Source organism: Microplitis mediator, chromosome 4 (assembly GCF_029852145.1).
Source record: "Microplitis mediator isolate UGA2020A chromosome 4, iyMicMedi2.1, whole genome shotgun sequence".
Lineage (NCBI taxonomy): Eukaryota > Metazoa > Arthropoda > Insecta > Hymenoptera > Braconidae > Microplitis > Microplitis mediator.
The window spans coordinates 12,160,885-12,176,924 of record NC_079972.1 but is presented as its reverse complement, the minus strand read 5'-3'; the positions used below and the strand labels follow the sequence as shown (position 1 = coordinate 12,176,924).

Sequence of the window (16,040 nt, the reverse complement as noted above, 5' to 3'; positions counted from 1 at the left end):
TTTATTACTTTTAATTCAGTATGTAAAATAAAATATATATGCAGACACACATAAATTTATTATAATGTAAAATTTTTTCTTAATTAATAATAAATAATAATTTTTAATAATTAAAACTTTTAAATTAATCTTTAATTATCACATTTTATTTAAATTTATTGTCTTTTACTAATCAATTATTATAACTATTATATAAATAAATGATAAAATAAAACTATTTCGTAATAAAATAATATTAAGTATTTAATTATTGACAGTAATTTACTATTCGTACTGATAATTATTTAAATACTAGAAATTTCCTGTATATTATAAAATTTTAAATATTAATTATTTTTAATAATTAAAGGATGAAAAATAAATAAAAAGTTAATTATTTGTTATTATTTATTAATCAAATTTGTTAGACATTTTTTTTTCTTCAATAGATCTTTTTAAATTAATTAAAATTTTTTACAATAAATTAATTTTAGTTGATTAATAAAATTCACAGTTCCTCGATCCATTGATTTTCTTCACGTAATTTATTTTCTTCTTCTTCAGTAAAACCACTTTCACCTTCAAAAAATATATCTCTCAATCCTTGTACTCCCACGTTTACAAAAATACCTCCTGCTATTTGAGCTGAATATTCTAGTATATCTAGAAGATTGTATCTATCAGCTAAAATCATAATTTGGATGAAAACCATAGGATGGAGGCTCTAAACAAAATTTGTAAAGATAAATAATTAAAATAAAAAAACAGGTACTTAAATTATTATCGATATTTTAATAATAATTTTTTAAAAACTTGTCTAAAAATAATTACTTCTAAATGAGTTTTATCTGCAGAGGTAAACGTCGTTTTTTGAACTGCCTCCAAATTGTCAAGTGAAACTCGGCCTTTATCATTCTGATGTCTGTTCATCCAAGTAATGATTTCATTAAATATTTCTGGATCAACATCTTGTAAATCGATTGGTTTATCATCACCATCAGCATAAAATCGAGCTCGAGAAGCAGATAAAGTTGGATAGAAATCTAAAGCTTTTTTATTTACTTGTAGCTCTACATCATCCATGCAGCGAATCGTTACTTGTTGCTCTTCTAATTGCTCTTCCTCCATCTAATTTATTAAAAAAATCCACACATGATTTAAAAATAATTATTAAAACTTTTTTTTTAAATTAAAACATTTACCTTTTATTTAAATTTAATAATATAACTTTTTATTAATAAGTTAATTAGAAGCACTGACTCTGTAATAAATAATTTAAAATTTTGCAGTCATATTTATATAATTAATTCATTACTAGAAATAATAGTATTGTCTAGTATTTTCTCTATTTTATTTATCAGCTAAACGAGAAGGTTCTCGTTAAATTTAATTACTTGTATTCATTATTTTTAATTATTTGTCTTATCTAGACATTATTAATGATTATTCATCGACGTTTAATTGTTTACATGCAATCTTTATTATTTTTCAGAAAATTAATTAAATATTGAAATCTACGCTGGTAATTTTTTTTTTTTCAATTAATTTTGGAAACTTATAAAGAGTTTAATGATTTGTTGAATTGCTTTAGATAATTCAAGAATTTTCTAGTATATGTGTGTCAAGTTTTTTAAGCACAATGCCGAAAGTACACAACTGAAAATTTTATTATTTTTAGTTCCCAATTGGCATCATAAAAATTAAAAAAAAATATACACAAGAAAATTTTTTAAAAATTCTCCACGTGCATTTTTTGAAAATTTGGGTACATCCGGAAATGCCCTAGCTTTAGCTCTAGCAAAGCATTGCCATATAACGAGAGCTAGAGCTAGATCATTTCCGAATGCGCTCTGATTAATATAATTATTGACACATGAATTTTAATATAATTATTAAATTTCAATTTTGAAATTTCGCGCCAAGTTGGCGCTACTGCGCGTTGCTAAAGTGGAGAGAGAAGGGAGAATGATTCGCGAAATCGATTGCTTTGTTTCAACTGGTGGTCCAATAGCAGCAGTCAGTATCATCAACAATGGCAGTAGTAGTCCAGATCCTTCTTTACGTTTGAATTTTAATACAGTATTACAGTTAAGTCGCGTCATTATCCATAAAATTTTTTGCTCATAGTTATTGTTTAATTAAATTGTGCAGTGTTTGTAAAATTAAAATTGTGCAAAGTAGTGGTGTAGTTAAGTGTTCAGTGTTAGTGTAAAGTGTTGTGTTCAGTGGTAGTGTAAAGTGTTGCTGATGGTTGATGCTGATGTCTTTTTTGGTCCTGAGCAAAATCATCTGGCATCGTCTGGTGGGAAATAGCAGTTAAGTGACGTTTTTTTAGCTGAAATACACTTGGAGCAATTTAAATTAAATCTCCAAGTGTATTAGGACACCCTTCTGCATATTATTTCTCCGCCAAGGTTTGTTCAAACACTCAAGTGTTTTTTTTATTAATATTTTAAATATTTATATCATATTCTGCTGCCATTTTATTTTGACTTACGATTTTTAATTTCTCTCCAATTTCTAATAATTTATTTTTCCAATATTTAAATTTACCGCGGAAGTAACCAGAATAATTAACAAATTATTAATAAAAAATATAAAATTTAGAGCACATTTTTTGGCGAAATTAGTATAATTATAGACACAAATTAATTTTAATAAAATTATTTAATTTCAATTTTGAACCGCGCGTCGCTGTACGCAACTTTTATATTCAATCGTTGGAGAATTTTATTTCAAGACAATCAAATAATCGGATGACAATAAAGTTTAAATCCCGCGGTAAAGTTGCACTACCGCTGCACTTTGTACCCTGGCTCCCTCTAGCTTCAACTTAAACATTAAAACATATATATTATACATATATATGTTGGCCCTGGTGGCGATGGTGATGGTGATTGTGTGCGTCCTTGCTCTGCTCCATACTATTGTCGTTAAAATCCAACCCAACATTCATAATAATTAAACCAACAATTCATATATTTATTATTTATTGTTTCAAACAATAGCCATTAGATAATTATAATAAATATAAATAATTGTGCTGTAAATAAAATTTTTACAAACGTGAGAACGGGAATAAATGATAATTAATAACCAAGTAAATTGAATAATTGCAGTTTAACTTGGGAACTTGTGATCTTCGTCGAGAACACACCGTAAAAGTCATTGATCGTAGTTGTAGTTTTTTTTACATCAGTGCCACATATTTTAGCAAACAATATTTTATATTTAAATATATTAAGAAATATATTTACTCTTAAATATTTATATAAATTATAAAATATAACCGTAAAATAATATCCTTGATGAAACGTGCAATGAATGGTGCCAATGAATAACCAACAATTAAATATTTTAAAACAGTGTACTGGTAATGAGTAATGAGTTAGTTGATATAAAATATATATCGGAGGACGGTTATTAATTATTTAAAACCGATTCCGTGTGATTGTTTATAATTATAAATAATAAAAGTAACGATGGCTGCTACATTTGATCAATATGACAAATCCAGGTAATTATTTTAGTTTATTTTATTATGGTACTGAAGTTAGCCGATGTCTGATAATTTTTGAAATTTTTTAAACAGTAAATTATTGAAAAAAAAATATTTGAAAAAATCGCACTTGTAGTTTTTAAAATTTCCTACATGTGGATATTTTTTTTTTAATCCATTTGGTAAAAAAATCCGAAAATTTTCGATTGTTTATTAACTTCTGGATCATATACTGAAGTTAGCTGACTCTGATAATTTTTTGATTTTTTTCAAAACGATAAATTATAAAAAAAAAAAAATATTTGAAAAAATTGCACTTATAGTTTTTTAAATTTTCTACATGTGCATATTTTAGATTTTTTTTCTGTAATTCATTTGGTGAAATAGAAATCACAAATTTTCGATAGTCTGCCAACTTCTGGATCATAGTTCAATGAAACGGAAATTGGCCGACATCTGATAATTTTTGAATTTTTTTAGACAATAAATTATTGAAAAAAAAAATATTTGAAAAAATCGCACTTGTGGTTTTTAAAATTTTCTACATGTGCATTTTTTTAGTTTTTTTTTTTTTTTTAATTCATTCGGTGAAAAAAAAAACCGAAAATTTTCGATTGTCTGTTAACTCTTGTATGATATTTTATTTTTATTATATTTATTTATTAATTATTTATTGTTTGTATTAAATTGTCCAGTTGGTACTTTGGTGCAATGTCACGACAAGATGCATCGGATTTACTGATGGGTGAAAAAGAAGGTGGAGTTTTTTTAGTAAGAGACAGCACATCAATACACGGTGATTTTGTATTGTGTGTTAGAGAAGACAGTAAAGTCAGTCATTACATTATTAATAAGATTCAACAAGCTGATCAAATACGCTATCGTATTGGGGATCAAATATTTCCAGATATTCCAAATTTACTGGCATTTTATAAGTTACATTATTTAGACACGACGCCGCTCATCAGGCCAGCGCCGAAAAAATTACAAAAAGTCATTGCTAAGTATGATTTTGAAGGCAATGACCAAGATGACTTACCCTTTAGAAAAGGTAATTTTTTTTTTTTTATTAACAGACCCATAACCTGCTCACTTTTTATGGAGTGAGATTAAATCACTCAATATAAATTAATAAATCAAATAAAAAATATTTTTTTTTTTATGAGTGTGAATGTAGCAGACATCAGACAAATTTTAAATTATAAATAAATAGTCAATAATTTAATTTTTTTTATTTTTATTTATTGAATTTATATGCCAAGGCTTGAAGCCAGATGGCAAAAATATAAAATTGATATACATTGTCACATAGAGTACTATACAAACTGAACATATAATTAATATTAGTGAGATTTGACAAGCTAGTAGGTACTATCAATTTCTAGATTTAAGAAGAAATTCAAATGCTTTATTTTTAAAACTTTCAAGAGAATCCCTGATTAAAAACTCCGATTGAAACCGCTGAATTCCGATTGAATCCGACAGACTTTTAATCGGAATTCATTGGTTTCAATCGGAGTTTTTAATCAGGGATGGGTGTTTATTACATCTGATGGTAGTTCCTGCCATAACCGAATTGCAGACACAACAAACGAATGCTCAAAGGTGGTAGTATTAAAATTTAGTATTTTAAAGGCAAAATTTTTGTTTTTGGCTGCAAGTCTGTCAGACCGTCTGATGTCAGCATCCTAATCTTTAAACATATCGTAGAATTTTCGGTTGACCAGTCTCCAATATTTTAAACAAATAACATGCCAGAAAATAGTGTCTGTGTCTGTGTCATTTAAAAACAATGCGCATTTACAAAATTTTTAAATTAATAAGTGCATTTTTTATTTTAGAGGTCTGCTACATTCACACTCATTTTTTTATACTAATTTTTGTAGTTTTAAATTTTTTAAATTTGATAAATTTGATGAATAAATAACAAATAAAACAAATTACAGGTGAAATATTAACAGTTATATCAAAAGATGAAGAGCAATGGTGGACAGCTAAAAACAACGTTGGGCAAAAGGGATCCATACCAGTACCTTATGTCCAAAAGTATGAAGAAGAAAACTCAGGTAACGCAGTCGACAGCTCAGGAAGTGGAGCCCAAGAAATAAGTAGCGGCGGTAGTTCAGGTTCGAATTCAATAAATTTATCATCACAAGCGATACTACAGCAGTCGGCTAATCAAGATTCGGCAGCAACACAGCAGCAAGTAACTCGTCGTTCAAATATACAAAGAACATTACCGGCATTCGCTAAAGTTAAACAAGCACGTGTACCAAACGCTTACGATAAAACTGCATTGAAATTAGAAGTAGGTGATATTATTAAAGTGACTAAAACAAATATTAATGGACAATGGGAGGGTGAGTTGCATGGTAAAACTGGTCATTTTCCATTTACACACGTTGAGTTTGTTGATAATGAAACGAGTGAAGATAATCAAGAGGTATGAGAGAATATATGAAATAATATATATATAAATAACTATTATTATTATTACACTGTAAAAAATTTTCGGAGTGAACGCAGATTAAATCCGGAGCGGGTTTGTTTATTTATTTAATTCCCTTGGAGTAAAATTTACTCCAAAGGGGAGTTTATTTTTAAATTTTAACTCCGGGTCAGAGTTAAAATCACTTCTAAAAAATTATTTTAAGTCCGCATCGGAGTGAATGCGAATTTAAATAAAATCCAGATCACTCCGAAATCACTCATCTGAAAAAAAACTCCCTATTTACTCCGAATGCGGAGTTATTTTTTTTTAACTCCGGAACTCCAAGTGATGGAGTGAATTAAGATTTAAATAAAATCTAATCACTCCGAATTCACTCCCGATTTTTCGCAGTGTATTATTATTATTATTATTATTATTAATAATATTATTATTATTATTAATAATATTATTATTATTATAAATATCTATAAATAAAATATATATGTTCTTCCATGCGATAATATCTTGAGGTTGTTACCAATCAAAGAGTTAAGTAATGTATAAAAAAAGATAATTATTATATCATTTCATATTGCCATTAGCTATTGCGTATACCAATTTACATGTACCATTTATTAATTAATATTATTAGTAATTATATTATTATTATTTAATATAATAATGGCATTTGTCAGCATGGATTCCTATAACAGTGTACAGAAATTCCATGGTAGTAAAAAAAATTTTTATTATATTTTATACATGTGCAGGATATTAATAACATTTTGTAATTTTAAATAGCGATGACGTCATTATTAACTAATTTAAAGTAATTTTATAAAATTTTAATTTGCTTGGTGGATAATAATAGATAACAATTTTTTAGACTAAAACGTAAATAAATCAATAAATTATAGGATATTAAATAAATACTCGTTAGCTTCGATTTATTTAAAACGACGAGTTATGTATACTATTTTTATTTTTTACCACTCGTTCAATAAAATCTTTTTATTCTTGATTTAATTTGTCTTACTGAGACACCTTGAGTCGAATTTTTTATTTTTAATTAAACTTTTTTTTGTCTGTTATTTTATTGCGTAAAAATAACAAGTTACTTTTTAAAAAGTATTTTAAATCTGTGTTGGTTAATATTTATTTAGTGTAAGTTTGAAACGTAATGAGAAAAATATTTTCACATTAACACTTCAATCGGACTTTTTTTCATGTTTGTTAGATACCTTAAATACATATTTATATGTATATAAATTGGCTAGATGTTAATTTTTGAGGTATTCAGTGACCAAGATGTCTCAGTGTAAGAAAAAATAAAACCGTAAAATATATAAATATGTATTTTGAATTTAAAATGTGGTAACTCATACTAAGAAAATTTTATAACAGGTACTAATACTTTAAAAACTATTATATAAAAATTAAAATGAGCTTAGAAAAAAAATTTTTTAATTGAATTTTATTTTCAACATTTATCGATACACAGAAAAAAAAGTTTTTCTTAATGCAAGTAATTTTTGCATTGAGAATTGAAAATAAAAATTTTTGGTGCGAGAAATTTTTTTTGATCCTGAGAAAATTTTTGTTTTTAATTCGTAATGCAAAATTTTTATTGCGCCAAGAAATCCTTTTTTTTGTATAGGTTGGAAAACATCTTAAAGATTCAGTATATAAATATATATTTATATATATAAAATTAAAAATTAATGGATTACAAGGTGTCTGAAACAAAAATCACGATGAGACATTTTTTATTTTAGAAAATTAAAAAAAATGACCTATTAAAATTTTCGAAGTCTTTTGATGAAGTTTTAAAAAATTTGTAACTTAAAAACTCCTATATCAAAATGGTGACACGCGTTAATATCCCCGGACAAAATATCCCCGACAAAATATCACAATATTTCAAAATTTCTGTCATGGTTTTCCTCGTGATGGAAGAAAAGTCCCAATCTCAGGGTATGACGTGTTTTGAGCCTAGCACGATAACAAGCTATGTATTGGCCTATTTTCGAATAAACACACACAAAATCCTAAAAAAAAAGGTACAACACGATAATACGCTAATTAGTGTTCTCTACTAATGTTTTTAATTAATAGAAAATTTTTTATTTATATGCTTTAATAGGCAAAGAGAAAGCAATAGACCTTGCAGGCCATCCCTGAAATTTCCCATCTTGGACCTAAAAGGCAATGGACCGAATCTAATAATAAAATTATTTTTTTATGTACCTGAAGATCGGAACGTTTCTCGCGGAACGAAAATAAGCAAAAAGGAATGAAAAGTAAAAATTCTACTGGATCTAGATTTCGGAAATGTTTCTCACGTCACCCGAAAATGACAGGCCACCCCCCAACTACCCCTTGAGTCGCCTTTAGACACAAATTTCATGTATCATTTCGATGCTCGTTGCGTGAAAAACGTTCCGATCTTTAAGTGCATATTTTTTTTTCATATTTCGTCACAGGGATATATTGGTCCTGGGATGTTAACGCACGTAACCACTTAAAATATATAAATTTGCCTATTAAATTGTTTTTATTTCCACAAAAATAAATCAAAATAAAATAACAAATCGTCCCCTTCCTGGGTAAATCTCGTAACTACTTTTTTTTCATAAGTTAAATTATCACCGAAAAACATTCTTTGGTACTGCTATTGCGCAAAAAAAGCTTCAAATTTTAATAATTATAACAGAATATTCGAGAGACTCTTTAATTTTAATATTTCCATTAACGCACATGTAACAGAATAGATGTTTTGACTGATTTCTGAACAAAATTATAATTTTGCAGTCACAAAGTTTAGAAAGGGGACGAAATAAACATTTAAAAAGTAGATAATTTAGTATGGAATCGTATAAAAAATAAAATCAAATGAGTTAAGTAAAAAAAGAAAAATATTTCTTATAAACTAAATTAATTATTTAAAATAAAAAAATGTATATCACTTAAATGTAATTATAAATATTATTTAGATGTACACCACTGTAAATCAATTGCATTTATTCATTTAAATAGAAACAATATATTTTTCACTTAATTTAATCTCTAAAAATTATTTAAATTTATAACCCGTCGTACTGATAAAATAAGAAATCAAATCGTCATATTAAATGAGGATTAAAATTATCATATATAATTCAAGTGTAATTATTAATTATAATTGATGATTAATAATGATCTTGAAATAAAACTCGTGACTCGGATGAATTATTACGAGATCTGACTGTGACTCGAGTATCCTATAACTGAATTAATTGTTAAGTTATTATAGATTATTACTGGCAGTAGATAACATTTCCCAGATACGCGCAGCTTTCTATGAGTTTAATTGAGCGTTAATAATATTTAAATCCATGAAGAAATTGTCTAACCTTCTGCCCATTATTCTATTGTATGAATTTTCATAACTTTTTTATTGTTCTATTTTTATCCATAAAGTCAAAAGTTTTATGAGCGAATATGAAAAAGAAATTAAAATTTTTATCGATACTCGGAATCAAAGTGATCGCGTATTAATTTTTTTAATTTACTTTTACTTAAACTAGATATTTCATAAATTTATTACTTTCAATACGATTTTATAAATACAGTGCAATTTTACGAACCACTACTCTATCAAAAAATCCACATAGGAATCTAGCCTAGATTTCTATGTGGGTTCTCACATGGCGTTTTTGGATGAATTCCCATAAGAATATTAATCTGTTCTTTTATTCATATACGCGTATCAATAAACGATATATCGAAATTTAGACACCCCGGATTCTATAGAAATTACTGTCCAAGTTCTTATGTCCAGGTACCCATAGTTTCCTATGTGGGTTTTCTACATGGGAATCTGGGTGCCCATAATTTCCTATGAGTATTTCCCATATGGGAATCCAGATACCCATAGATTCTTACATGGATCTTAAAGAAATTCATACTTTTCTACATGGATTCTTATGGGTTCCCATGAATTTTTTTTGATAGGGTAGGCAATAGCGGAAGTGCTAGAACCCTATAAGTGACTTGAAAGATATTTTAAAAATAATCTTTCAGTCATATTTTATAATCGTATTAAAATCATGTCACAGGGAGCTGATAGATTTTTTAGAATTTCGTGAAATTTATTGATTTTCAAAACATGAAAGTCGATAAGTTTCAGCGCTAAGCTTGCAAGTGACGGAAAATATTTTGTAAATATTTTTTTGCTGTCTTATAAAAAAATATAAACGTTGTTGAATTTGAATAGTATTTGAGAGGAATCTAAGCAAGTTGCTGATATTGTAATTTGAGGAAATGTTTGAGATTATGATTATGCTGTGTTACTCTATTACATCCATTGACTTTGTAAAAATTAGGCAAGGATCTTAACCATAAGAGTAACTATTGTTCTTTTTATTTATTTTTGCTTCATATGTCAAATATTTGGATTAACAAGGAGAATTTTTTGATTCTTAGTTCGCCTGATAAAGCTGAAATAAATTAGCGAAACGTTGCAAAATTTTATAATATAACATCTTCACTTATTGTCTAAATTTCCAAGATTAAGTTATTTGAAAAAATGGAAAGTTGGTGGACGTGATTTAAGATGAGTGGATCGTGATTTTTTTATTTTGTGACAATAGAGCACTACCTCTCCGCTTCGCTTTCGATGTGTGTAAAATTCCATAGATAGTTTAATTCCCGTTAAATTAAGAAAGAAATATTCATGTCCAAAATTTAATTATAATCCATTAAATGTTTCAAAATAAATTAAATTTAATTTGAAATGAGAGATCGAGATCTGAGTGATCCCATAATTGTTCCATTAAATATAATCTAAAAAAAAAAAAACTAAATTAAATAATAATTGTTAATTTTAATGAAGATAAAGATCTAAAGTGCATGTATATTTATTGGCCCCTACGGGAATTTAAAGCGTTACGAAACAGCAATGGGATATTATAGAATTCAAGTACTTGTTACTGTAACTTCACCGGCCACCTTTCCCACATTAATCATTTAATATGACGTTCTAATTGAATTGCGTTGTTTAGCGAACCGCGATTTCAGTATACTTGCTTCAACTTACTCTTACTCTCTCTTTCTCTTTATATATATGTATAAGGGTATGTGTTTTGCACAGTACAAAACTCATGTCGTTACGACTTCATCTCCGTCCTCATGAGCTTTTCCTGGGTGCTAATGAATGTCATGCAAGTTGTAAATATTATTACCGTTATTTATATTCAAACAAAGCATATGTTCATAATTCACTTAATTTTTATTATTTTTTGCGTAATTTAATTAACAATCACACTGAGAAAAAAAATAACGCGAAAAATCATTTTCTTGACAATAAAATCAAAATTTATTTACACTATTGCAAAAAAAGATCATGATATTTTTAAAAACTTTGTTTCTTTCGAGTTAGAAATTTATTTTCAATGAAATCTTCAAATTTTCCAGCAAATACTCTTATCCAAATAATTAAAGGAGCAAGAGAATTTTGTAAGTTTTTTAATTATTATTATAATTATTATTAAGTATTTTTGGAAGGCTGTTTCTTTGATTTGTCTTGAGCTATTGCTTATGATTCCGCAAAAACCGTGGCTCAAAAAATTATTTTGCTGGAAGATCTTCAAACTAGAGATTTCAAGCTTCAATTTGCTTTTTTCTTTTTTTCGATACGACCTTTATTCACAAAAATACAGCCTTCCAAAAATCACTAAAAAATTTATAAAATTTTCTTGTTCCTTTAATTTTTTGGATAAGTGTCTATCAGATTTAAAATTTTTAATATTATAATTTTCTGACTTAAAACTATACAATGATTCGAAACTATTTTGGTAATGGTCTAGAAGTGGGACTCTACCTTCTTTTGGCCATAAAAATACTTGTATCAGAAATTTTTCAATTTTTGAATTTGAATTTAAATAATGTCAAATAGAAGACATTTTATAGTCATAAGTAGGTGGAGCCCCACTTCTAGACCAGTACCAATATTTTTTTTCTCAGTGTAACAAAAAACAAGTTAAATAAATAATGATCTATTAATAATAATTGATATTTATTAATTTAAATTATTTATTTATCTCAAGTAAAAGTTAGTGCTAAAGCATGTTATGTTGTCTATCGCATAATATTAATGACCTTTTATGAGTACGGTGATAATGAATCACTACAACGTGAGTACAAGAGTACGGTAATAGGAAAGCCTGTGTGTCAAACACGAGACACACGAACCTGATGAAAGGGGACCAATTCCGTAACGCACTCGGTTCTCTAATTTTTTTTTCCCTTCTTGCTTATTCTCTACTCTTTACCCCATACTCTTAACAAACTCCATCTACAGCTTCACTACTAATATACTATATATATATATAGTGACTCCTACTCAACTGAGTTGGGAATTATCTGGCATCAGGACTAGATGTGAACATGGGCGTGCACTGCCGGCCTTTGTTCATCTTTAATTGTACACTGCTACGACAACCACCTACTGACATTTTCACTCATTTTATTTTTATATTTTTTATTAATAACTTTTTTTTATATTTTTACTTTTACTTTTTTTACTCTTTATATCAAAGTCCCCAATTGATTCAATGTCACCGCCAGCAGTATGAACAACATTGTATACATTTTTATACTCCACCCAAAAATATATTATTTTTTTATCAAAGGAAAAATTATTTTTTACGGTCAACTGGGTAACTTTACGTATAATCGATTATCGATTATATATTTTTTATTTTTATTGTTATTATTACTATCATAAAAGATTATTATCAGCGTAATAAGAATTTAATCTAAAGTTAATAAAAAATAGAAATTTTTTTTTATTTAAATATTTTTAGAGTAAAATATAAAAAAGTTTCTTCATTTATTCATTTAAACTTTTATTAACCCGGGTATTATCTGAGTACTGCTTCAAGATTAACGCATTTCTTTTCTCTATTAACGCGATACGACAATGCCAATGAATTAGACTCTCAATGAATTTGACGCGTTTTCTTCTATCTTATCTATCTATATTTACGTCTATCGTCCTATCGAATGCTAAGGAATAGAACGGGAATAAAGCCAATGAGGAAAGGGAAGCGCCCGAGTGTGATGAATAATAGGAAAAGAATAAAGTATGAAAAATAAAAAAAATAAAATAAAAAAATCCGGTGGCCTGTGAATTAAAAAATATAAAAAAAGAAGGGTGAGAGTTGAAGGCAAGCTCGCGGGAATTTCCAGACGTCGCGTTTTAATGAGGTGAGACGTCGTTGCAAGTAAAATACTACTACTGCTGCTACTACTACTACCAGTATTAGGTTTACTATAACGTATACTACACGGAAAACACGAGATTGAACTGGCTCCCATCTCGGATGGGACTCACTGCCATCTATAAAAAAAAAAACGTTTTGATGGGAATCACTACCATCCAGATGGTAGTGAGTACAATCCGCATGTAACTCAGTCCTATCCAGGATGGTAGCCAGTCCCATCTTACATTTATTTCGTTCAGATGGTGGCCAGTACCACGCGCATGTTTGTGGGTCCACTCTTACATGTGAGTGGCTCCCATGTCAGATGGTAGTGGAACCGATCTGCAGATAGTAGCTATTCCTACGTTACCATGGGATCTAGTACCATCGAAAATGGATGTCACTGCCATCTCAGATTGTACTCGCTACCATCTCGGATAGTACTGACTACCATCTACACATTTTTTTCTCTTAAACTTTTTAAACGCCATCACTATGGAGCCTATATACGTAGTTTTGGAGTTCGTTTGGAACATCTTCTACAGAAGCTGTGCACATGATTGACGCGCTATTGTATTCTTAAAAGTAAGCTCTATATTTGAGTAATCATCATTGGTAATTGATAAATGAAAATTGGACTCATAAAAGATTCTTCAAAAAAAATTTTTTTTTAGCTTTGCAACTGTGTATAACTCCTTAATTATTGTGTATTACTCTAATATAAATAATTTGTAATTATGGTGTTGAGATTAATTTATATATAATTTTTCTATACATAAATTTTTCCCCGGTAAAATAAAGAGTCAGTTGAGATAAGGTTATAAATATAAAAATAACTTAGATTGTTCATATTTTTTATTTATATTTGAATAATAACAAGGGAAATAACAAATAATACATATTATGATGAACATTTTCAAGCTTACAAGATCGATGAAAATGCTTTTTTTAATCAAACTTGGAAGATTTTTAATCTCCAAGAATTAGAGCATTGTTGGATAACTCATTATACGTATAATGGAAATGGGCATAAATATATTGTTAAACGTTGGGTTTAATTTTAGTAGTAAATATATAATACCTCTTTTTTAATGTAATAATAATTGAATGAATATTGTAATGTATATTGAATAAATTCAAATATAAATAAAAAATATGAACAATCTAAGTTATTTTTATATTTATAACCTTATCTCAACTGACTCTTTATTTTACCGGGGAAAAATTTATGTATAGAAAAATTATATATAAATTAATCTCAACACCATAATTACAAATTATTTATATTAGAGTAATACACAATAATTAAGGAGTTATACACAGTTGCAAAGCTAAAAAAAAATTTTTTTTGAAGAATCTTTTATGAGTCCAATTTTCATTTATCAATTACCAATGATGATTACTCAAATATAGAGCTTACTTTTAAGAATACAATAGCGCGTCAATCATGTGCACAGCTTCTGTAGAAGATGTTCCAAACGAACTCCAAAACTACGTATATAGGCTCCATAGTGATGGCGTTTAAAAAGTTTAAGAGAAAAAAATGTGTAGATGGTAGTCAGTACTATCCGAGATGGTAGCGAGTACAATCTGAGATGGCAGTGACATCCATTTTCGATGGTACTAGATCCCATGGTAACGTAGGAATAGCTACTATCTGCAGATCGGTTCCACTACCATCTGACATGGGAGCCACTCACATGTAAGAGTGGACCCACAAACATGCGCGTGGTACTGGCCACCATCTGAACGAAATAAATGTAAGATGGGACTGGCTACCATCCTGGATAGGACTGAGTTACATGCGGATTGTACTCACTACCATCTGGATGGTAGTGATTCCCATCAAAACGTTTTTTTTTTTATAGATGGCAGTGAGTCCCATCCGAGATGGGAGCCAGTTCAATCTCGTGTTTTCCGTGTACTACGACAACTTTTTGAAGAGTAAAGTGAAGAGAAGATTTAAAGTTTAGCCGGACTACTAAGACAATTCTCTGTTTTCGGACCTTGCAATCGGACGAGACGTAAATAATATGCTAATCCGTCTTGACTCTTACTTACTTACTTACTTACTTACTTACTCTCTATACACGTTTCTTTATTCAATTTTTATTTTTTTATCAGCATCCTTCTTTTCTCTCAACTCGACACTTTTATTTCTCACTCTCATATATTCCCGTTTAAAGTATATTCAAATGCATTAAATGTTTTTACACGAATAAATTTAAATTTTTTTAAAAATAAGAATAGAAAGTAAAAAAAAAGTCATCAAAATCAATCGTAAATATTTTATTGATTTTTTTCTCCATTTCAATCTCCAGTATTTCATTGTATGGATCTTGAGACACGTATCCGTGAATATTCAGGTCTTTCGACAAACTCCTTGGTGTATTTGGCAACCGGCTTGTAGAAAAAAAAATAACTGGAAAATAATAAAAGTGAGGGAACGGATAATAAAAAGAAAAAAAAATAAGTAAAGAGGATAATAAATATGAGAATACGAAAGTACAAGTAAGGAGGGAAATAGATAGTAGCCACGGATTGAAGACACGCGCTATGCAATATTTTCTCGTGTACTATAGGCCAGAGCAGCGGCAGCTTTACTTTTTCTATCTTATATCTCCTTCTTCTTTTTCGTCTTCCGGCTCAGGGAAAAGTAAATATAATACTAAGAAGCTAGAGTTAAAGAGAGTAAAAGATAGTAGAGTTTCGGTGGTAGTCCCGAAGAATTTACGGGCACCTTGCTGATGGGGTTTCCTTGCTTCCTTCATCTAATATCTTTACAAGGCCTTAGAATCTTTCGCGCTTCCACGCGTCTCGGTATAAAAAAACAACAAATCAATATATATCTATATATATATATAAAACTGGATTACATAAGAGATAG

General features: G+C 28.5%; 3 protein-coding genes across 3 annotated transcripts in view; 2 read left to right on the top strand and 1 right to left on the bottom strand.

Moving 5' to 3' along the window:
• Positions 1-385: 385 nt before the first annotated feature.
• Positions 386-1,339, bottom strand: LOC130666481 (uncharacterized). The gene is made up of 3 exons (XM_057467509.1): positions 1,182-1,339; positions 811-1,107; positions 386-703 (listed from the first exon to the last, which is right to left on the bottom strand). Exons 2-3 carry the CDS (start codon positions 1,105-1,107, stop codon positions 488-490), a joined length of 513 nt encoding a protein of 170 aa, XP_057323492.1. The 5' UTR covers positions 1,182-1,339; the 3' UTR covers positions 386-487.
• A 1,033-nt stretch (positions 1,340-2,372) lies between these two features.
• Positions 2,373-16,040, top strand: part of LOC130666479 (lachesin-like) — a 60,645-nt gene continuing 46,977 nt past the window's right edge. The window contains exon 1 of the mRNA XM_057467507.1: positions 2,373-2,393. The gene's annotated coding sequence lies outside the window, so the exon portion shown is untranslated. The remainder of the gene's footprint in view (positions 2,394-16,040) is intronic.
• LOC130666480 (adapter molecule Crk) lies at positions 2,851-8,967 on the top strand. The gene is made up of 3 exons (XM_057467508.1): positions 2,851-3,496; positions 4,174-4,529; positions 5,425-8,967. The coding sequence occupies exons 1-3, from the start codon at positions 3,462-3,464 to the stop codon at positions 5,925-5,927; spliced, it is 894 nt and encodes a 297-aa protein (XP_057323491.1). The 5' UTR covers positions 2,851-3,461; the 3' UTR covers positions 5,928-8,967.

What these genes read in the sequence shown, in the direction of transcription:
- LOC130666481 (XM_057467509.1), bottom strand. Translation starts at nt 1,107, where the DNA reads ATGGAGGAAGAGCAATTAGAAGAGCAACAAGTAACGATTCGCTGCATG. An exon ending in CAGATAAAACTCATTTAGAA is followed by an intron (nt 704 to 810) that starts GTAATTATTTTT and finishes AATTTTGTTTAG; the next exon opens with AGCCTCCATCCTATGGTTTT.
- LOC130666480 (XM_057467508.1), top strand. Translation starts at nt 3,462, where the DNA reads ATGGCTGCTACATTTGATCAATATGACAAATCCAG. An exon ending in GATCAATATGACAAATCCAG is followed by an intron (nt 3,497 to 4,173) that starts GTAATTATTTTA and finishes TAAATTGTCCAG; the next exon opens with TTGGTACTTTGGTGCAATGT. An exon ending in TGACTTACCCTTTAGAAAAG is followed by an intron (nt 4,530 to 5,424) that starts GTAATTTTTTTT and finishes AACAAATTACAG; the next exon opens with GTGAAATATTAACAGTTATA.